The 21,432-nt window shown below is 43.3% G+C and overlaps 3 protein-coding genes across 6 annotated transcripts in view; 1 reads left to right on the forward strand and 2 right to left on the reverse strand.

The window, feature by feature from the left end:
- Window positions 1–1,307: 1,307 nt before the first annotated feature.
- On the forward strand, window positions 1,308–3,337 carry LOC106576057 (short transmembrane mitochondrial protein 1). Its single transcript, XM_014152902.3, has 3 exons — window positions 1,308–1,484; window positions 1,656–1,709; window positions 2,310–3,337. Exons 1-3 carry the CDS (start codon window positions 1,470–1,472, stop codon window positions 2,382–2,384), a joined length of 144 nt encoding a protein of 47 aa, XP_014008377.1. The 5' UTR covers window positions 1,308–1,469; the 3' UTR covers window positions 2,385–3,337.
- A 206-nt stretch (window positions 3,338–3,543) lies between these two features.
- On the reverse strand, window positions 3,544–4,637 carry smkr1 (small lysine rich protein 1). 2 transcript variants are annotated; one of them, XM_014152901.3, is made up of 3 exons: window positions 4,438–4,637; window positions 4,182–4,257; window positions 3,544–4,015 (listed from the first exon to the last, which is right to left on the reverse strand). In XM_014152901.3, exons 2-3 carry the CDS (start codon window positions 4,182–4,184, stop codon window positions 3,740–3,742), a joined length of 279 nt encoding a protein of 92 aa, XP_014008376.1. In that variant the 5' UTR covers window positions 4,185–4,257; window positions 4,438–4,637; the 3' UTR covers window positions 3,544–3,739. The 2 variants fall into 2 exon arrangements, with proteins under 2 accessions (XP_014008376.1, XP_014008375.1); XM_014152900.3 differs by having other exon boundaries at window positions 4,442–4,630.
- A 291-nt stretch (window positions 4,638–4,928) lies between these two features.
- Window positions 4,929–21,432, reverse strand: part of LOC106576058 (striatin-interacting protein 1 homolog) — a 37,777-nt gene continuing 21,273 nt past the window's right edge. For 2 of the 3 annotated variants that reach the window (XM_014152906.3, XM_014152904.3), the window contains exons 7-22: window positions 19,921–20,027; window positions 18,293–18,420; window positions 17,846–18,034; window positions 17,432–17,482; window positions 16,245–16,477; window positions 15,433–15,498; window positions 15,244–15,307; window positions 14,695–14,766; window positions 14,204–14,278; window positions 13,941–14,038; window positions 13,473–13,599; window positions 11,666–11,766; window positions 11,331–11,397; window positions 11,027–11,131; window positions 10,629–10,833; window positions 4,929–8,174 (exon numbers count right to left, since the gene is read on the reverse strand). In XM_014152906.3, the coding sequence (XP_014008381.1) occupies window positions 7,921–8,174; window positions 10,629–10,833; window positions 11,027–11,131; window positions 11,331–11,397; window positions 11,666–11,766; window positions 13,473–13,599; window positions 13,941–14,038; window positions 14,204–14,278; window positions 14,695–14,766; window positions 15,244–15,307; window positions 15,433–15,498; window positions 16,245–16,477; window positions 17,432–17,482; window positions 17,846–18,034; window positions 18,293–18,420; window positions 19,921–20,027 (1,942 nt within the window). In that variant the 3' untranslated portion in view covers window positions 4,929–7,920. The remainder of the gene's footprint in view (window positions 8,175–10,628; window positions 10,834–11,026; window positions 11,132–11,330; window positions 11,398–11,665; window positions 11,767–13,472; window positions 13,600–13,940; window positions 14,039–14,203; window positions 14,279–14,694; window positions 14,767–15,243; window positions 15,308–15,432; window positions 15,499–16,244; window positions 16,478–17,431; window positions 17,483–17,845; window positions 18,035–18,292; window positions 18,421–19,920; window positions 20,028–21,432) is intronic. The other variant, XM_014152905.1, reaches the window with a different exon arrangement.

Raw genomic sequence — 21,432 nt, forward strand, 5'->3', positions numbered from 1 at the left:
TGTACAAACAAAGGATGAAAAGCTGAGGGCGGGGGATTAGTATTAGTGTTACTTTAAATGATAGGTATGTACAATCCTGTTACTCTGGTTGTATAAAATGCTTTTGTCACCTAACTCTGTATCTAAATCCACCATGGCTGTGCACATCTCGTGTTCTTAACCCCACCCCCTGTAAGTCTGAAACTTGCATGTTCGAGATGAGGTATCTCTGTTCCGAACAAGTCTCTTCTTATCCTCTATTCTAAGGACAAACAGTTCTTAGTGCGAGAACACAGAAGACTATGGGTTGGTTTGACACATTGTGACAGTTGTGGTGGATTAAGAAAATGTAACAAGGTTGGGCTATATAAGGCAAGTCCCAACTCAGAATCATTAGGCTTTCACTCTATCTACATCTGTGTGTGTTGTGACCATCTGGCTGTACATACGGCGGAGCGGATGGCCATACTGTTGGCCTTGAAGTGGGTACAGGAGTAGTTATTTGTTCTGATTAATGTACAGTGTTGATGAGTCTCCAGTCCTTTAGCTCACGTAGCAGACAATACCTGCTTTATGAGGTACTACAAACCCATGGCAGGATTAGACAAATGTGTATACAGATAAGATTTACGAGGCAGTTGATGTACTGGCTAAACAAGCACTTAGTAGTGGGCATGTTTGATGTTGTAGTTTCAATGAGCACGGCAGAGGTAAAAAGCCTGATATGGACAGTGATGGTGCAGAGATGGCAGGAGTAGTGGAATAGATACTAAGGGCAGGCATTTATTTCAAGTACAGAGGAAAGTAGGGGAGGGGAGGACAGCAGGAAGGGAGACTATTTTTACAAAATGAAGGGTGGAACACAGTCAGTTGAATAAGTCCTTAAATGTGATAGGAAAGCATTTCGCTACACCCACAATAACATTTGCTAAATATGTGTATGTGACCAATATAATTTGATTTGAAAGCATCCAACAGGAAAGTGGGATTATTGCCAGGAAACAGAGACCATGGAGCATAGATTGCTACAGTGTGGGCAGTATCAGAGAGAAAGAAAGAGAGAGAGAGAGGCTGAGATCTAGTATGGGGGAGAAGGGGATACAGGAAATTAGTTTAAAACTTATATTAAGTACGTCATAAGATATAGCCTTAAATATTGTTTAAGAGCAACGGAGCTGGCAGGAAGGATTTAGTTTCTCCCTGTTTCTGGCCCACACTCCAGTACAGTAGGTGGAGGTAATGCACCTTAACTTTGGATGCCAACGGCCGATCAACCCCACCGAAGAAGAAGCAGCGGTTTTGATCACACAGCATCCGCGTAGACGACAGAAACCTTGCGACAGGAGTCGTGGCCAATGAAAATGCTTTTTGAAGGCGACATGACATGCGCGTTATACACTGTCGATGACTTCGCTAGCTGTTTCGACCGAGCTTTGAAGCAGGATTGCTGAAATACATAAAACTTCGTCTCCTTCGTTGTAGACACGACCATGCTACAGTTTTTGGTGAGTTGATATCGAAATGAAAACCTTCTGCGTCTCTTTGATGTGTTTATTGATGATGGGATAATTATGTTGTATGCCAGCTAGATAACCATGCATTGTCAGTGCTGCTGACCTAGCTAGTAAAAACATGTGTTCCGTCTTGATTAACACTTTTTATTTCTGATCTTGCAGGCTGGGTTTACCTTGGGAAACGTTGTTGGGATGTACCTCGCTCAAAACTACGAGGTACTAAGAGGAACAACTATCGCCTCGGACTAAACTCCACTACCAACCGAGCAGAGTAAGGCTTTGGAGTCTAACTACATCGACGAGGTCAATACTTAAAAATATATATTATGAAACGCCTACCCTGTACCAATGTTTGCCCTCTAGTTGCGTGCCTTTCTTTTGTTTGCTGAAATCCATACTTTTCCAATGAACGTCTTTTCTTGTTGAGATTCAATCGGCGGCATCTGCGCTGAGTTGCTATCTTAGAACAACAACAATGAGCAAACAGTCGGTGGTTGTAGTGGATTATATTTGATTGAGAAAGTCTGGTATTCAGCTAAATAAAAGCATACAACCAGGACAAGCATAAGTACAAGGTAGGCATTTCATAATTCACATTTTTTGAAGTATTGACATTGGGCGAATCGATGTAGTCAGAGATTCCAAATAGCCTGGTCTCTGCTCCAATTTCCTTCACGGTGGAGTTAAGTCCGCTAGGAAACAACCCACTATAGATGTCAGTCAGTGTCAATGTGTATTTGCCTAAACACAATAGGCCTATGTCATTGAACTCTTTCTTTTTGGCACTCTTCTCTGATTACTCCACTTCTGTTTAAGGTCCCCAACATTTCCAAAAAGATAGAAGCCTTCAAAAAGGATGTGGAGGCAAAGAAGAAACCTCCAGCGGAGTAAAGAAGAGATTGCTCAACAACATGGATAGAAAGAAACAGGCAGATTGAAGAGATGGGGACTCTTGGAGCAACAACATACACACTGTAAAGGATATATACCAAATGTTCATCTCATTTAATATTTTCTATCAAAAGCAGTATGTGTACTAAGGTTACCTGGCAGAGGAATAAATTGTAAAAATGTATTCTCCAAAGCAGGGTTTTCACAGTGCCTGGACTGGGCAGTGTTCTTCTTGTTGTTTGTATTCTTAAAGTAATTAGCTACTTTTCAAGATAGTGTTATGATGGTGCTATTTACGACTGGATATGGAAAGATGACTGCTGTGGGAACATCTACACTTCAGAGACCTTGGCCTTATCCTTGCAAGCAGCTGGGCAGGGCAGGCATTAGCATTCATATCAAGTCTATACATGGCATTTTTACAATACACGCTTGTCATTTTTGACAACTAAACAGAGTGCGGTTACTGCTTTTGAGGGATGTTATCATATACATTGAATTGGGAGGCCTGCTCTATGGATTGTATTTCTGTGGGTGTTATGGTACTGAGAATGAGTAGCTCATGTAAATTGCACTGTTTGCAATTCTAATCTAAATGCTATTCTCTAACATCGTAGGCCTCATTCAGATGTGAATACAGTTGCTGAATTTGGGACCGTGTCATAAATTGAAAAGAGAAAGGTGTTGCATCACATAAGATAGTGTTGTCCAGCAAGGGACCGATCTCCGATACTTCATCACCATCCAGTGAAATAGATTGTTTTGTAGGGCAGTTACTCTAACTCGCCATGTTTATTCTTAACATCCGTTATCCAGAGAAGCATTCTTTACACGAGTCACAACAATTTTTCCTGAGAGCATCTGGGTATGGTATGCCAGTAGGCCAGCAGAGGTCAACATATTTCCATGTTTTCTTTCCACTGTTCTCTGTAAATAACAACTAATCCACCAGAGGTAACCAGAGTTCTATTTTTTATTTCAACAGACTAGATAAACTAAAATATACATTATAATTAGGGCTCTATTAAATCTGTTACGGATTCTGCCATAGAAATGTAAAGGTCATTTCCGATTTAGCCAACATAAGCAGCGTTTAGCATGAATGCAGTCTGATAAATCGGGAATAGTGGAGTTGCTTAGGGTTGGAATGGAGTTAATGGAATGAAATCAAACGTGAAGCCAGTCCATTCCGGCCATTATTATGAGCCGTCCTCCCTTCAGCAGCCTCCACTGATCGGGAACATTGCCTTAACATTTATATCATGCTGGAAAGCTGGATTTCCACCATGCGGATTGAATAGAGCTGTACTAAACTGACAATGTTTGCTTTGGTCTTGGCAAGGTTTGTGGTAGAATCACTTTTTGTTTTTTGTTTTCTTGCCCTTCATTCCTGCTGTTTTCTTTTTAGTTGACTCAGGCCATCCAAAGCCTCGGAACGCCAGACAGTCAACTGCATTGTGGGAAATGTAGTAAACATTCTGCATGGCTGCTGGACTGAGAATGTCCACTTCTGACTTGGTGGCTTTGGCACTGACTGATCTCTTCTTGGATGACCTCCTCCTCCTCTCAGCCTTTTTGACAGGCTTGCCACTATGTGACCTTGACTTTCTGGATTTTGTTGATTGTGTAGGCTGTGGACAAACCATTTGATAATCACTATAGATAACATGGAAAAGTGAATGTTAAGCAGTATGTTTAGTAATGTAGGCTACTAGCTCTACACTGCACCCTAGACCAGTGATCAATGTATGCAACAACTGCATCAATGCTTCAAAAACTACATCCAATTTACTGTACCATTGTGTGGACATTCCTCTCCTATTTGATTTGTGAGATCATCATGCATTCTCTGCAAATGTGTCACCAAAGAAACCTGGAAACATCAGGGACATCACACGAATAGGTTACTTTTACTTTTGCCCACATCCCAAACCTTACCAAGTGGCATTTTTCTATTAGGTCCTTGTGAACAAGTGAAAACAATTTTTATGTCAAATGAAATCACACTAGTATTGAAATAACCTAGAATTGTAGTAAAAATAGTTATGCTTACCAACCTTTAAGTGTAAACGTCTGGCAGAGAGACGACTTCCCATGTGTTTGTATCCTGTTGTCGTAGAGACTAGGCTTGTTCTTGGTGTTTGAATAGGCAGCAGCTTTAACAAGGTTGTCCCCCGTCTCTGCTGCTGGGCATGGCGTTTGTTGCGGTCTCACATGTCCTTTGTCTCCCACAAAGAATGTCTGTTTACATCACCATGGTAATCTGCTGATTATCTCCTGGCATCATGAATATTATATTACAAAAACACCATTCCTTATTCACAATCGATAAATAGACCTATTTTGCTTACCTTTAACTTTGGGATGAAAAAAACAACCCTTTCAGGCAAGAAATCATCACGTATTCTCACACTACCTGATCTCCAGGGAAACTATGTGGAATGCACATAAGTCAGACAACACTATCCTGAATAGGTTGTAAAAAGGGCTGGAGTCAAGAGTGTAGACTTCCTAAACATTATCCATAGAAAAATGTATACTAAATTAAAACCAGTGATCTCTTTATTTAGAAAATACAGTATATGAAGGACATAATTATCTTACAAGTTTCAACTCTGATGTCTTTCAACAGAATAATGCTACTGTACAGGACAGTCATTGCACATACCCCTGAACAAAATCAATATTATTATTACTACCCTGTCCTATAATTATGACAAAAACACACAAATAGCAACATCCAAACACTGCAAAACACATCTAGGAACACATCCTCCAACTGCCAGAACTCATACATGTACTGTAGAGGATTTCCAGTGATTGTAGGTAGAAAAAGAGATATTGCATTGTTTCGAATGAGAGGTGCTCTGAGTAAGGCATTCATTTATAATCAAAACTGGCACTCATTACTTTGGCACAAGGTTAGAGTTTCTGAAACAAAGTCAGGAGTAACTGCAACAACAAGTGTAAAGAAATGATCGACATTGTGTTAGGTTACTGCATGTGCCAATCAAAGTGTAGACTACTTTTCAATGCTTAGATTGTGATTATCATGTTATTGCTATTCCACCAGTTGCAGTCATACTTACACACTGTATAGGTAGTGAGGAGGAAGCCATAGTTGTTGATCTTTACAATTATTGTACATTCTGAACCTGAGAACCTCAAGATAAGCAGTTATTTTTGAAAGCTTTTGCGTTCAAGAAAACTCAGAAAGTCAAATGACTTTCTCTTCACCTGTGTGGGACAAACTTGACATGTCTTTTGAGACATACTCCAGAAGCAGACATGGTGCTGACTCAGACAATGTAGGTGCATTTATCAAAACCCTACATATACCAAATCGTGAGTGAGAGTACATTTTGAATTTGTGTTCTATAAACGAAATTTCAACAAAAGTCACATTTTGAAATATTGTATAAAATTTCAGAATACAGTTTTAAATATGACATATTCAAACAGAAATATAAAACTGCAGCCATGCACACTTAGTTTCCACAAAGAAGCACAATACAGTTACACAGTCATCGTTCAATACAAAGATAATACAACAAAGTACATCTCAGGCGCCTACACAAATTCCCCGGAGAGAAACACTAAAGACTACACTAGATAATATGAAAAAGTGACCATGATCATGTCTTATGTGCTTGTGTCATCAGAGAATGTTCCATAACCTTAAGAGAAATGTACAGAACACTCAGAGAATACGTCATGGCCTTGACAGCCCAAGGTAGTTCTGCTTTACAATGAAAAAAAATTGACTAGACAACAGATCTCATAAAAATCAGCACCGTTGTGTGACAACTACTGTGTATTCAGCGAGGGAGATCAGCCTCACAAGGACACGTGTAGCCCTTCAGGTGTTGTGCTGTTATTCAAGGTTAGCTGCTGCGGGGAGGTGGACTGAGGGCTGAACCAAGACAGCCATGACACCTTTGGGAGGACAGAGAGTGAAGCACACAGGACTCTTCGGGTTCCCAGAGGGAGTCAGGGACACTGCCCTCGACTTACCCAGAGACAGCCTTCCCACGTTGGGCCGATGAACCCCCTCAAGCCTCCCAATCCCTGGTCAAACCCTTCAGATCGGCCTCAAAAAGGTTTTCCTGTGTCCTTATCCTTTCTTTTCTCTCCATCTGGCCAAAGGCTTCACAGACCTTTATAAACATAAATTAACTGCCACATATTACTTACAGCCGGGTTCCCCAACTGGCGGGCCATGGGTCGAATTTGGCCTGCGGGTGATTTTATTTGGCCCCCCAAGTTCTTATTTTTTTCTCATTGTTGGACATAAAAAAAAATATTTAAAAAACTTAAAACACCAGGAAATCAGCTCCATGTGATTTTAATTTAGGAAATCTGCTCCCAAGTATTCCCGCGCATAATAGAGAGACGGGGTCACATACAGATGTAAGCAAGTTTGGAAGTTATTATCTTTATCAAATACTATATCTGTTTGGGGTTTTTGCAGTCAATTTTATGTATACAAATTATTTGTAATGATGTTGTTTCGGCCCCCTGACCATCCGCTCAAGAAAAAAAACGTCCCGCGGCTGGATTTAGTAGATGATCAATGACTTATAGGAATATCTGTTTGTGATTACATACATTAAAATACTATTAACCTAGAAAGGGGAAATATTAAATTCTCCCATAAAGCTCAGTGCAGTCAAGAATGTGATTATCCTGTGTTTTATATACATTTCTACACTTTGAGGTTGGAATAATACTGTGAAAATGATGATAATGCCCTTTAAATGTAAGAGCTGTTTCTTCCTGTTTCTTTTGGATGGAGTTTTGATCTGCCTAGTGACATCAGCAGGCGGGGTAAATGAGTTAATAGACTGATAAAAGAATTCAAAACCTGTCTGCCAATAACAGCTAGTTTCCCCCTCTTCACGCAGACCAATCCCAGACAGTCCTAGCAAAATTCTTGCTTGAGAAATTGCTCTTGGCTAAGAAGCTATTTTTGTATATGTTTTACTATTTTAATTGAAAACAATCAATCAATTGTTAGCCTGTTAATACACAGTACTATCTTTCCAAAAAATGCCTTTTTCTAGAAATATATAAATCAACCACGATATCATCTGCAGCTATGAAATTTACAAACTAAAACATAATGGCTGTGACCATGAATAAATACACATGTAAAACATTACAACATAATCTAAAAACAGTGTCGGTACTTAAAATGTACATCTTCATAAAAAAAAGGACATGCCATGGATATACAATTAATTATTCCACCAAGCACAGAAGCGAACCAAATTGAGTGAGGAAAAAAATGAACTGGTGGTTTGGACATATTGGTTGTTGTGACTGACAGAATAGTGAGTGTTCTACATAGCTTGTACTGTAAGAGCCTGCTCCTGCCAAGTTGCCATGACATCGTTATTACTGTCGATATATCATTACTGTACAATTTCTGCATGGATACAGGTGATTACAAACAGATGTTCTATTTCTGCCACATATTTACATGAAGATCACAGTAGTCGTAGGCTTGTGTCCCTGGTATGTGTGTCCTCCTCCCTCATTGGGCCTGTTGTAGTAGACCCTCCCATTGGATAGGCTGTGAAAACACCTCTCTCTCCAGCCACATTTCATAGCTGTAGTGGAAGTCCTCCGGCAGCTCAACACGCTGGCCCAGAACGCTTTGCAGGCAGTTGTCCACCGGGGCGAACTCTCCGTTCTGGTTCTTGTCATAGCGACGGCTGTTGAACTTCTCGATACTCTCCCTCAGGGCGCACTCCTCCGCCTGGAAGTCCCACGGCCGCGCGTCGATATCTGGAGGACAAAAGAACAACAGACTTTTATTCTCAGGTCTATTAACTTGATGAACAGCACCACATAACCCTATCCATTGTCTCTGTCGATTTCCTGTTTGGAAAATACGTTATACGTTAAAGGACAATAGACCTCAATAATCAATCAATACAGAGAAAACAGTGAATTCTGGGATTTAAATTACAGCAGAGGGACAATGTTTACATATCTTACATTACTCATATCATATGTACAGTTGAAGTCGGAAGTTTACATACACCTTAGCCAAATACATTTAAACTCAGTTTTTCAAAATTCCTGACATTTAATCCTAGTAACATTTCTCTGTCTTAGGTCAGTTAAGATCACCACTTTCTTTTAAGAATGTAAATGTCAGAAAAATAGTGGAGAGAATGATTTATTTCAGCTTTTATTTCTTTCATCACATTCCCAGTGGGCCAGAAGTTTACATACACTCAATTAGTATTTGGTAGCATTGCCTGTAAATTGTTTAACTTGGGTCAAATGTTTTGGGTAGCATTTTGGCCACCTCCTGACAGAACTGGTGTAACTAAGTCAAGTTTGTAGGCCTTCTTGCTTGCACATGCTTTTGCAGTTCTGCCCACAAATTTTCTATGGGATTGAGGTCAGGCCTTTGTGATGGCCACTCCAATACCTTGACTTTGTTGTCCTTAAGCTATTTTGCCACAACTTTGGAAGTATGCTTGGGGTCTTTGTCCATTTGGAAGACCCATTTGCGACCAAGCTTTAACTTCCTGACTGATGTCTTGAGATGTTGCTTCAATATGTCCACATAATTTTCCTACCACATGATGCCATCTATTTTGTGAAGTGCACCAGTCCCTCCTGCAGCAAAGCACCCCCACAACATGATGCTGCCACCCCCGTGCTTCACGGTTGGGATGGTGTTCTCCGGCTTGCAAGCCTCCCCCTTTTTCCTCCAAAAATAACGATGGTCATTATGGCCAAACAGTTCTATTTTTGTTTCATCAGACCAGAGGACATTTCTCCAAAAAGTATGATCTTTGTCCCCATGTGCAGTTGCAAACCATAGTCTGGATTTTTTATGGCGGGTTTGGAGCAGTGGCTTCTTCCTTGCTGAGTGGCCTTTCAGCTTATGTCGATATAGGACTCGTTTTGCTGTGGATATAGATACTTTTGTACCTGTTTCCTCCAGCATCTTCACAAGGTCCTTTGCGGTTGTTCTGGGATTGATTTGCACTTTTCGCACCTAAGTACGTTCATCAATCGGAGACAGAACGCATCTTCTTCCTGAGCGGTATGACGGCTGCATGGTCCCATTGTGTTTATACTTGTGTACTATTGTTTGTACAGATGAACGTGGTACCTTCAGGCGTTTGGAAATTACTCCCAAGGATGAACCAGACTTATCGAGGTCTACAAAAAAAATTCTGAGGTCTTGGCTGATTTCTTTTGATTTTCCCATGATGTCAACCAAAGAGGCACTAAGTTTGAAGGTAGGCCTTAAAATCCATCCACAGGTACACCTCCAATTGACTCAAATGATGTCAATTAGCCTATCAGAAGCTTCTAAAGCCATGACATAATTTTTGGGAATTTTCCAAGATTTTTAAAGGCACAGTCAACTTAGTGTATGTAAACTTCTGACCCACTGGAATTGTGATACAGTGAATTCTAAGTGAAATAATTTGTCTGTAAACAATTGTTGGAAAAATTACTTGTGTCATACAGAAAGTAGATGTCCTAACTGACTTGATAAAACTATAATTTGTTAACAAGAAATATGTGGAGTGGTTGAAAAACGAGTTTTAATGACTCCAACCTAAGTGTATGTAAACTTCCGACTTCAACCGTATATACTGTATTCTATACCATCTATTGCACCTTGCCTATGCCGCTCTGCCATCGCTCATCCACATACGTACACACGTACATATTCTCATTCACCCCTTTAGATTTGTGTGTATTAGGTAGTTGTTGGGGAATTGTCAGATTACTTGTTAGATATTACAGCACTGTCGGAACTAAAAGCACAAGCATTTTTGCTACACTCACATTAACATCTGCTAACTGTGTGTACGTGACCAATAACATTTGATTTGAATAACCAATGGAGCTCTCTCCTCTCTTTCCCTCTGTCTATCTGGTCCATTGAGAATAGAACCTGAGACCTGTGATGACAGGCAGTCGTCTCTTTTCCTCTGAGGGCCTCTCACCTCTAACTGGCCCCTGGTTTGGTTGCTATGGCAACACATCCTTAGTTACCGGCCTTCATCTTACAGTAGTTGGCTGATTGGACTTTCAGTTACGGAGATCAATAATCAAAGGCACATAGTATGTACCTACCGAATTACATTTCACATTCATCATCAAATTCTGATTCGTTGCACAGCTTTCACATCTCCTACACACCAGTGAATTAAGAGTTGACTTCAGGTATGCGTTCAAAAGTTTATTTCCTCTGCATCTTACCGTTGCCATAGGCCCAGTCATCATTGAGCCTGTGTCGTACTTTCTGGTAGATGGCTGACATGGTCTTCATGTTGCTCTTCCTCCACTGGCGGCCCAGGTACTTGGTCTGGATCTTGAGCAGCTTGAGGACATACAGCTGCATCATGGCCTGTTTGACCTTCAGCGCCCTCTTCAGGATGGGAGCAGACTTGAACACCACCAGCATCTGGGAGAGGAGGTGGAAGAGAAGGACACAGTGGATCTCAAAATTGTCCCGTCACAAATCTTTGAATTCCAAACTGTCCGCTAGCCTGTACACCCTAGGCACTCTTGTAGATCTGAAAGGATCTGATTCTACAAGTGGGCACTGAATAAGGGACATATGATCATAGAGAGAGGCAACACCAGGTCTCTCTCACCATGGTCCTGGAGTGTTTCCACTTAGTCAGCTTGTTGAGGATCCTCAGCAGGTTGATGCAGGAGAAGAGATTACGCCAGCAGAACTGATTACTGTCTCCAGCTTCCTACAAATCACAGGCAACAACAGGGTTAGGAGAATTGAAACGCCCACAAAGAATACATAAATAACGGCCTAGTATTTAGGATGGGAAGCCGGACACGGCCAGTGTCTAATCACAGCCAACAGATAAACCAAACCCATAGCCAGGTCTTTAACATTTGAACAGTCTGATGTAAACACATGGGTTTGTGATCTGGACTCACCAAGCTCTCAGCCGTGAGCTCAGGCATCTCGTGGACCACACAGTGAGGGAAGTCCAGCACACATATACTACAATGAGACCACAAACGAGATTATTACAGCCCATATTTGTGTCAACAGTGGTGTTACACCTGTCATTGAGGTGAGAGAGACACATTTGCCATCCACATCTGGACCCCCTGTGTTTTGGCATCTCCACCCTGCAGCCGCCGGTGTCTTTTATGAGCAGGAAACAAATACCTGGCAGACGGAAGCCATGCCTTTATGTGGGTGCAGATGCACCTCTGGCACTGTGGCAGAATCTAATTGGCAGTCAGTTGTAGTCAGTGAGTCCTACCTGTTTTTGGCACTGATGTAAGACATGATGTTCTGGTTGAAGAACTTGAGGATGAGTGGGATGCAGTTAGCAAACACCAGGTGTTGAGAGACAATCTCAAACTGAAGAGAGAGAGAGAGAGAGAGACAGGAAGTACAAGGTCACTGCAAAGTCACTGCCTGTCTTTAGTGCACAAGAACCATGGAGGACCAGATAAAGCACTAAGGCCCACTAGCCCTTTAACTCCTAATAATAAAAAATCATAGCTATTAAATAATAAAAGATTAATCCTCCAACCCCCAGTCTTTCTATATTTTATGAGCAGCCTGCAGAGTTCAGGAATAAGCCGATTTCTCCTCTTTTATACATTCTCTGCAATCATTTACTATCATCAAAAGAACCTTCGAGACCACTTTTTGTTAGCACAGCTACTATTATTGCTGTATGCCTATGAATTCAAAGCAGGAACTATGATGAGCATTCTATCATCCGATGTTTGGGGTGTAAAAGACAGTCTGAAATGACAACCCCTTTACATTCTCGCGAGGGGAATGAGGGGGGTTCCAATAAGAGGATTTAGCCAATCTGCTCTCCCTAGAGGTACTCAGCTCTGCGCCACGGCCGTCTAAGAGCTAGCAGGATAGGAGCCATAGGCAGACTCATTTAACCCTTTCACTGAGCTGGGTTCTGCAGTTGCATTAATACATCTTTGTAACAAGCTTCATTTGGCAGTTGGTAGTGGGAAATAAGAGTGAAAGGAATCATTTTGGGCAGTAGATGGCGCTACTATAATTTTACATCCAGCTATGTTTCATCTTTCATCCTATTAAATGGGGAACTAGCTCCTTTTTCATTTAGGATTTGACAGAACAGTCCTGACATGCTGCCAGGTATGGGATGCAGCCAGGTATAAGCACACTATTGTCAAAAGAGCAGCTGCTTCATTTCTCTGTGAAGACGATTCACTACCTATCAATAGTGGTTGCGTGCCAAAAATTAAACCTTGAAACAATCCCTTTTAAAGGTACATGGTTTCGTGTGCTGAAGAGAGACACACTCTCTCATCTCAGGGAGAAGCAGCAGTAGGACGGCGATACATGAAGCTAATCGCCCCAAAATAGGAATTATAATCCTCCTTTACAAGAGCAGATTTTGGAAGAAGCTCAGCTTTGCATTTTGGAAAATGGATGGTGCAGCTATGTACCCATTTCTTGTCTGATGGTACTTCTCCAACCCTCCTCCTCCTCCTGCCTCCCTCTATCCTGCCTCCCTCTATCCTGCCTCCCTCTCTGTGTGCAGGGAGATGCACGAACCTTTGACTGTGTGCCTATCATTCCAGTGCAGGATCTGTGTTATCGGCTGCCAGAAGCCAAATGGGTGGGGGCTGTGAGAGGAGATGGAGACAGAAAGCCATAGAAATGTGGTGGTGAATGTGGAAGGCAGGGAGATGAGAGAGAGTGGAGGCTGACTTAGTGTGTGAGGGTGGGAAAGGTGTGGGGGTTAAGGGGGGGATGTAGTGGTTACATTTTTTGAGGAGATAAACTGTTCGCCGGCTGTGATGAAAAAAGTTACGCTTCCTATATTTTCAATGCAGCACTTTTCTGCAAAAGTGGTTAAACTGCATTTACTTGCGTTCACCCTCCACTACACCACTGGAAGAGATGAGAGCGCGAGAGCAGCAGCAGACCTGAGGGGGTGGGGGAGAGGAAGGGATGGAGAGCAAGAGATAGTGACTGACCTGGTGTGTGAGGGTGGAAAGGTGGGGAACAGAGAAAGAGAGAAAGAGGTAGAGAGAAAGAAAGACAGGTAGTGGTGGTAGGTGGCTTACTTGGTAGATGTGATTGAGTTTCAGGTGCTTGAGCAGCAGCAGCAGAAGTGCAGAGATAGCCTTGACAATGATCTCCTTGTGTCTGTTCACGTCAATACCCAGCTTCATGCTCTGGAGGACCGTGATTCTGCCATCACACACACACACACACACACACACACACACACACACACACACACACACACACACACACACACACACACACACACACACACACACACACACACACACACACACACACACACACACACACACACACACACACACACACACACACACACACACACACCTTTTATGTGATTAGCAATATAGCAACAACTTCCCTTGACATGACAAATCTATAGTCATTCACTTTATTTATGAACAAACAAAATTAAATGTCCTCCTTATTGCCATCACTCAACTTAAGCATGAACAGCAAAGATGACCGTGAGGGAACAAGGAGAGGCACAAGGCTATTACACTCACGGCATCTCTTCTGGCAGCACATCAGCCAGTATATTGATGGAGTCCGTCTTGGCCTTGGAGGTCGGTGCTGCAGCCAGCAGCAGCTTCAGAAGGGCAATCTGATAAATACAACGTGGGTTTTAGCTTTCAACCTCTCAGCTCTGAAACATGACAGGTCTAGACAGCAAATACTTAGTAAAAATCTATGATTATTGAGATGCAAAGTAAGATGACGCCATGTGAAGTGTCTTGGTAGAGCAGAATATAACGGTAGATGTCCTCACCACATACTGAGACAGGTTAGGAAGCATTCCCAGATACAGGATCTCTGTTGGGGTCTCATCCACATCCTCTTCTCCCTGACACAACACAACACCACACAATATGAGTTACACACGGTCTATAGTCATATTGTTTCCATTCACAGAGCCCTGTTCCAACACTTAGAAAATGAAAGATCATATTTTTATTTGACCAGGTTAGTCTCATGGAGATTAAGAATCTATTTTAGAAGAGAGACCTGGCAAAAATAGAATTAAAATGTTATTACAAAGACACATTTACAACATAAAACACAAAGCTCTACAGTTTAAAAATATACACATTTTGACATTGAGCAGACATTATGCTTTTGGGAGGTGGTGCAGCTAGGGGTCAAAACATTGACAGCCCCCCACTTCATTTTCCAGTATAGTTTAAGCTTAGCATTAAACTCATTCAAATAGAGGAGTTCCTGTAATTTCATAAAAAGTAAACAGTGAGAAGCGTCACTGACCAGGGTCATGGGGCACTGTTGAAGCTCCTCTTCCCTCTTGATCTGCATCTCAGCTATAGAGACATATTTGTGCTGGAGGGGAAAGAGAGCATGGTGTTGGATATGGTGAGTTAGCCACAATACAATATAAAGCACTAGGAGACCCAACGCAAAGCACTTCATAACCACAATCCATTCTATTCCACTTCACACCTTTTCAATGAGACATCACCATGGCGATATACTATAGTACTCTGACATTATCTCGTCAGGCAGAGCCCGATGTGTAAACAGAAGCGGCTTTTAACGGGCGTTCATTAGTATTCACAGATTGACACACAGAAGGGCACTCCTCAGTGAGAAGGTGTTTCACAGTCAGCTCAAAACACACAATTGATTTCTAAGTGGGATGTCAACGTCCAGGGATATTGACTAGCTGGTCAAATAAACGTCAATACTTCATCACCAGTGTAACACTCGATCCTGGTGGAGAGAGAGCGATGGAGGGATTGAGAGGAGAGGGAGAAAGGACAGAAGAGGAAGGATAAGAGTGGTTTCTCTCCTCCTTACCTGTTTAAGGGTCTTGACACTCTCGTGTATGGGCCTAGGAAGACCGACCAGTGTCTCTGTGTCACTAGAAAAACAAACATAGCAGCCGAGAGAGAACATTCACTGGCACTGCAATAACTAGGACCACACACGGCAGTGTACTACACGGAGCGAGCCTTTCAGACACAACACAGAGAAAGCGACACTCACTTTCCCAGAGTGAAGCCGATGAACTTGTTCCTGCTGGTCTCCAGGAAGTGCTCGATGTCTTTCTCTCTGTGGAGACAGACCGATAGATTCGATAGAAGCCTGCTGCCCCTCACTAACCCCCAGTCTGAGATCCACCTTCTCACTGATCACACTACTAGACCTACTGTTGTGTCCTAGTCTGGCTTCCCGGGCTTGTAGCGATACTATCTAAACAGACCGATCAAAGACGTACAGCTGCTAACCAGATGATGCATCTCCTCGCCCACAGACATCCATCTTAGAGTGTTTGCACACACACACTTTAGGGTGCCGTGTTGGCCGCTTAAAGCCTCATCAGTCACACTCGATGCTGCCTCTGTACTCTGTGTGATATTGGGATCTGGAACTCCACCTCATGTGCTAAATTATTATTCATGTCGCCAAGTCCACCCACACACACACACGAGAGATAGGCCACTTTCACTAATGTGTAGACAGAGGCCATCTTGCGAGGGGGAGCTGGCTGTTACTGTATGAGTGACTGAGGTGGGTTACTTTGAGACCTCCTAAACAGAGGGGGCACTATCAGCATGACGAGTGTGTAGAATAACAAAACTAGAACCCGGTGTACATTTTATTTTGCATGTTATCACTTGAGTTTGCAGATTTGAGTTAAGCAATAAGGTGATAGATCCACCCTGCCTTCTGATGGTTTTTGGGGAGCTTCAGCTATATTACACCTATCCAATCCCTTCAGATCTGCAAACACAGAAGGGTTAAGAGTTATGGCGAGGGGCGAGAAGTTTGTTTGGAACTGGGCGTTCCAGTCTTACCTGACTTTGGGGGCCCAGGGCAGACCCTTGGGGAGGGACGCTCTCTCAGTGGGGGGTCTGAGCGGGGGCGGTGGGGGTGGTGGCTGGATGATGACATCACGGTCCAGGGGGTCCACCTCGCCCTCGATGCCACTGTCGGCTTCCTCGCCATCCTCCTCCTCGTCGCGTGCGTCGTCGTTCTTAAAGGGGTCCCGCTCGTTGTACGTGTCTAAGCTGTCCTGCTTTACCAGGGGCTGGAAACCAGAACAACCAGCAGGGGGCATGAAAGAGGCCGTACACACACACACACACACACACACACACACACACACACACACACACACACACACACACACACACACACACACACACACACACACACACACACACACACACACACACACACACACACACACACACACACACACACACACACACACACACACACACACACAGGGTTAGGCCCTGGCTTCCCACTTCAACCCCAAGCAACACTCATGACTTACCTACCATAAGGCTGCACTCCAAAACAAAAAGGTTACAGAAACTCCCAGTAAAAAACCTGAGGAATGTTTGGGCCCAACTCCATATTCAAGTGTTAAACATTCCACTTATAACCATAATCAGTCATACAACACAAACCCAATAATCTCAAACCACTTCCATAGTTTTAATGAATGACTGAGGCATCATCAATGCAACAAGCATCAGGCAAGGGGGTTGCATTTAATAGCAGCGGAGCGCCAGTGCAATGTAACGTATGGCGGTGTGGTGGTAGTAAGTAGTCGTCAGGTAGACTGTGTGCTGGTGAGGAGAGCAACAGAGGTAACGGAAGCAGTGTGACCAGCATAGACCTATATGACTCATATCCCATGGAGAACAAGCCATTCAGCTGCGTGGTGGGAAAGAAGCTGCAGTGAACTGTTGTCTACAGCGATACGGTGGCGGCTTAACAACCCAGTGGAGATGGCGACTAGAGGAAAGCTCCCGTCATGTCCGCAGGGACCTCGACCACAGCCAGCCCCTTCTCTGTACCCACCCATACAGTGCAGAACGCAGTGAAGGAGGAGAAAAGGGAAGGAGGAAGAGGAGGAGGACAAGGAATAAGAGGAAGAGGAGAAAGAAGAGGAAAAGAAAGAGGTGGAGGAATAGAAGGTGCAAGAACCAGCCCGAGGCAGAGAAAATGCAGAGGGAAAGTGGGTAAAGACCTGCTTCTTGGGAAAGGGACTGTCTCCTTCCAAGCTATCAACAAAGGCACTCTGTAGGGACACAAGGAAGAGGAGGGCGGTTGAGAGCCTGGTGAAGTCAGAGCCCTAGTCTAAAAACAGCACAGTTAGGATTAGAGGAAGAAGTTAAAAGAACAAACGTGTCAGGGGGAACACAGTACACTGATGGTGTGAACATAGTTCCTATTCACATTCTCTACTGCTATAGTCAAGCTGAGCAATCCATGCTTGTTAGAGGGCATGGCGTGTGAGGCTGTGACTGCACGGGTTTAGTTAGGCTCGCTGTTAGAACACATCAGGTGTGTATTCAGTCAAGTGAGTCTAACGCACAGGTGTGTGTGTGTGAAAAGCTCCAGGAACCGTATGTGCATGATATAATGGTTGTAGAATACGTACCCTGCGGCTGCGGCGTCCTCTCTTGGCCTGCTGCTGCTGTTCTATGAGCTCCATTGCCGAGGCCGGAGGAGAGGCTGCTCTCATGCTCCGGACCACCTTGATGCTGTCCTCAGGTAGGGGGGGCAGGCTCAGCCTCTCTCTGCCTCGAACCTTCATCTCCTGGAGCTCCTCGAAGCCCCCCATGGTGAACTGTAACACGCACAGAGGCAGATGGACACAGAAAGCCATAGAGATGTACATGAACACACGTAACATCCATGCAGATATTGGCAAACTGAATTTTACAAACCCACCGATTCCATTGTGGGAGCTAGTCTAGCCTGACACGACGTTAGCATTCTAACAAGTGTTTTGAATTTACAATAGTGGTGGATGAAATACCTCTGTTATGAAGCGGCTAGCCTACTAAACGGACAGGTAATGGTGTCTGTGTTGTAGCTTACTGACCAGGATGGTCTTCCAGAGCAGCAGCAGGACCTTCTTCATGGGAAAGTGTGGAGCGTTCATACTGCAGAACTTGGTCACCATGGTGAAGAGCAACAGGGCAAATGGCTCTCCGTTGTACAGAGGAGAACCTGAGGTTAGAGGAAAGGGTCAACAGCCAGCACACACATACAGTGCACACACTAAAACATTTCCTGTATCATTTACAGTAACTTACTGGCAGCAATTGGCCAGTAAGTTACTGTACTTTCTTTTACAGTACAGCTACTGTAATCCATTTTACGGTACCAAAAATGTTACTGTAATCTAATTTACACTACCAAGTCAGTTACTGTAATCTAAATTACAGTACCAATTACAATTACAGTATATTTCTGTAATTACCCAGTGTTCTTTGCAAGTTATCATTTTTACATTTGGGTCATTTAGCAGGTACTCTTGTCATTAGCAACTTACATTGTGCATTCAACCAAAGTTGAGAAAAAAAACATATCAAAGTCATAGCATGTAAAAAGTTTCTGAAACCGTTACTGAAAATATTGTTTTAGTTAAGGATACACTGGTCTTCAAAATAATTGTTATTACAGCAAGATATCTTATGATATCTCTGACTATCTCTGGATAGTGCCAATACATTACTGAGATATTCACAGTAACTTGACGCCACCTTCCTGTAAATGACTATAATGTCAAAGAAATGAAACACAGTCCAATACAGTAAAGGTGACTTATAACTGTAGAAAGCAATTATTGCAGTATTTTACTGTAATTACAAGGGATTGGAGCAAGAAGGTTGGCTGCTAGGTATTTGTATATTACATCATATTTATGAACATTTGGTGTTTTATATCACTTGCACTTCTAGAGGCCTAAACAAAGGCTTCCAAACTGGCCGGGAGTACAGGGCAAAACAGATTGAATGGACATTGTTAAATATTCAACCATTAAATGTTTAAGACCCACTGCCACTCTGATCTAGTCTGGCAGACACCAGCTCTCGAGCTGTGTAGTCACGTGGGTCACGTCAGCCAGGCTAACTCTGATCTGTTCCCTATATACATTTCATTGTTAGGGAACTACTACCACATATCAGTTAAATTCGTACAGCATTCTCACTAATATAGCCTCTTAAAAGACAACAATACCATGCACCCACTACTGCTCAAAAGGTTTTTGGCACTCCAAATATGCAGTTTAGTACTGTATTCTGAATTAAAGTCAATTACTGCCAGCAATTGTCAGTAAGTTACTGTAGATTTTCAGGACAAGGTTTGTAGAATTCCTAAAATACAGTATATTACTGTATTCTGGGTGGGTACAGCATTCTCACTCACGGGTGCAACAAATATAGCCTCTCACAAGGCACACATTAACATACAGTATGTTAATGAGCAACACGCTTTCCCCGCTCACAACATTAACCCACAATGCACCATAATTTTTAATTCTGTAAAACACATTTATGGTATTTTACTATGCATTTCACAGTGTTTTACTGTTGAAATTAAAGTCTTATTGTACTGTAAAACACATTTATGGTATTTTACTGCATTCTACAGTGTTTTATTGTTGAAATTACAGAAACGTCTTACAGTGCACACATACACACACACACACGCACAAACACAAACCCAGTTCAGTCTTGAAGGCCTCTCTGGCAGTTCTCCACTCGGGCCTGTCGTCCTCTGTCTGCAGACGGATGGTCTCCACCATCAGGTACATGATGCTTAGCAAGACCCTAGTGGAACACAAGAGGTCAGAGGTCAGAATGAACAGGTGTGTGCATGCATGCATCAAGACAAATAGTCTGTAAGCTACTGAGGTAGAAAAGCTCTCCACTCCAAAAACATAACTGTCTGTGCTTGTGCATACATTATGTCTGCCTATGTGTAGTTTGTATATGTGTGAATCTGTAAATGTGTGTGTGTGCATACTTAATGCTCTTGTACACGTTCCCACATGCACTATCCTAGCTAATGCATCAGCCTAAATCACCCTACAGTAATTATACAACGTTAGCGAGGCAGTGTCCTGTGCATTAACGCCTTGATTCAGATGGAAAACAAGCCATAATGGCCTCCATTTTCTACACGCTATTAGGACGTGTTATTTAGTTTCCCACCTTACTGTCCCTAGAATTTCTAAGCAAACAGCTGGAGGCAGGGCTTTCTCCTATAGAGCTCCATTTTTATGGAATGCTCTGCCTATCCATGTGGGGGACGCAGACTCGGTCTCAACCTTTAAGTAATTACTGAAGACTGATCTCTTCAGTAGGTCCTATGATTGAGTGTAGTCTGGCCCAGGGATGCAAAGGTGAATGGCAAGGCACTGGAGCAACGAACCTTCCTTGCTGTCTCTGCCTGGCCGGCTCCCCTCTCTCCACTGGGATTCTCTGCCTCTGACCCTATTACGGGGCTTGAGTCACTGGCTTACTAGTGCTCTTCAAGCCGTCCCTAGGAGGGGTTTGTCACTTGAGTAGGTTGAGTCACAGATGTGATCTTCCTGTCTGGTTTTGTGCCCCCTTGGGCTCGTGCTGTGGAGGAGATCTTCGTGGGCTATACTCAGCCTTGTCTCAGGGTAGTAAGTTGGTGGTCTGTTGATATCCCTCTAGTGGTGTGGAGGCTGTGCTTTGGCAAAGTGGGTAGGGTTATATCTTGCCTGGTTGGCCCTGTCCGGGGGTACCGTTGGACAGGACCACAGTGTCCCCTGACCCACCCCTGTCTCAGTCTCCAGTATCTATGCTGCAATAGTCTATGTGCCGGGAGGCTAGGGTCAGTCTGTTATATCTGGTGTAATTCTCCTGTCTTATCTGGTGTCCTGTGCAAATTTAAGTATACTCCCTCTAATTCTTTCTCTCTCTCTCCCTCCCCTCCCGGAGGACCTGAGCCTTAGGATCTTGCCTCAGGACTACCTGGCCTGATGACTCCTGGCTGTCCCCAGTCCACCTGGTCGTGCTGCTGCTCCAGTTTCAACTGTTCTGCCTGCGGCTAGGGAACGCTGATCTGTTCACCAGACGTGCTACCTTGTCCCGGACCTGCTGTCTCTGTCTCTCTCACTCCCCCCCCACACACACACACACACACACACACACACACACACACACACACACACACACACACACACACACACACACACACACACAC

This window comes from Salmo salar, chromosome 17 (genome assembly GCF_965601325.2).
Source record: "Salmo salar chromosome 17, fSalSal1, whole genome shotgun sequence".
Classification (NCBI taxonomy): Eukaryota; Metazoa; Chordata; class Actinopteri; order Salmoniformes; family Salmonidae; genus Salmo; species Salmo salar.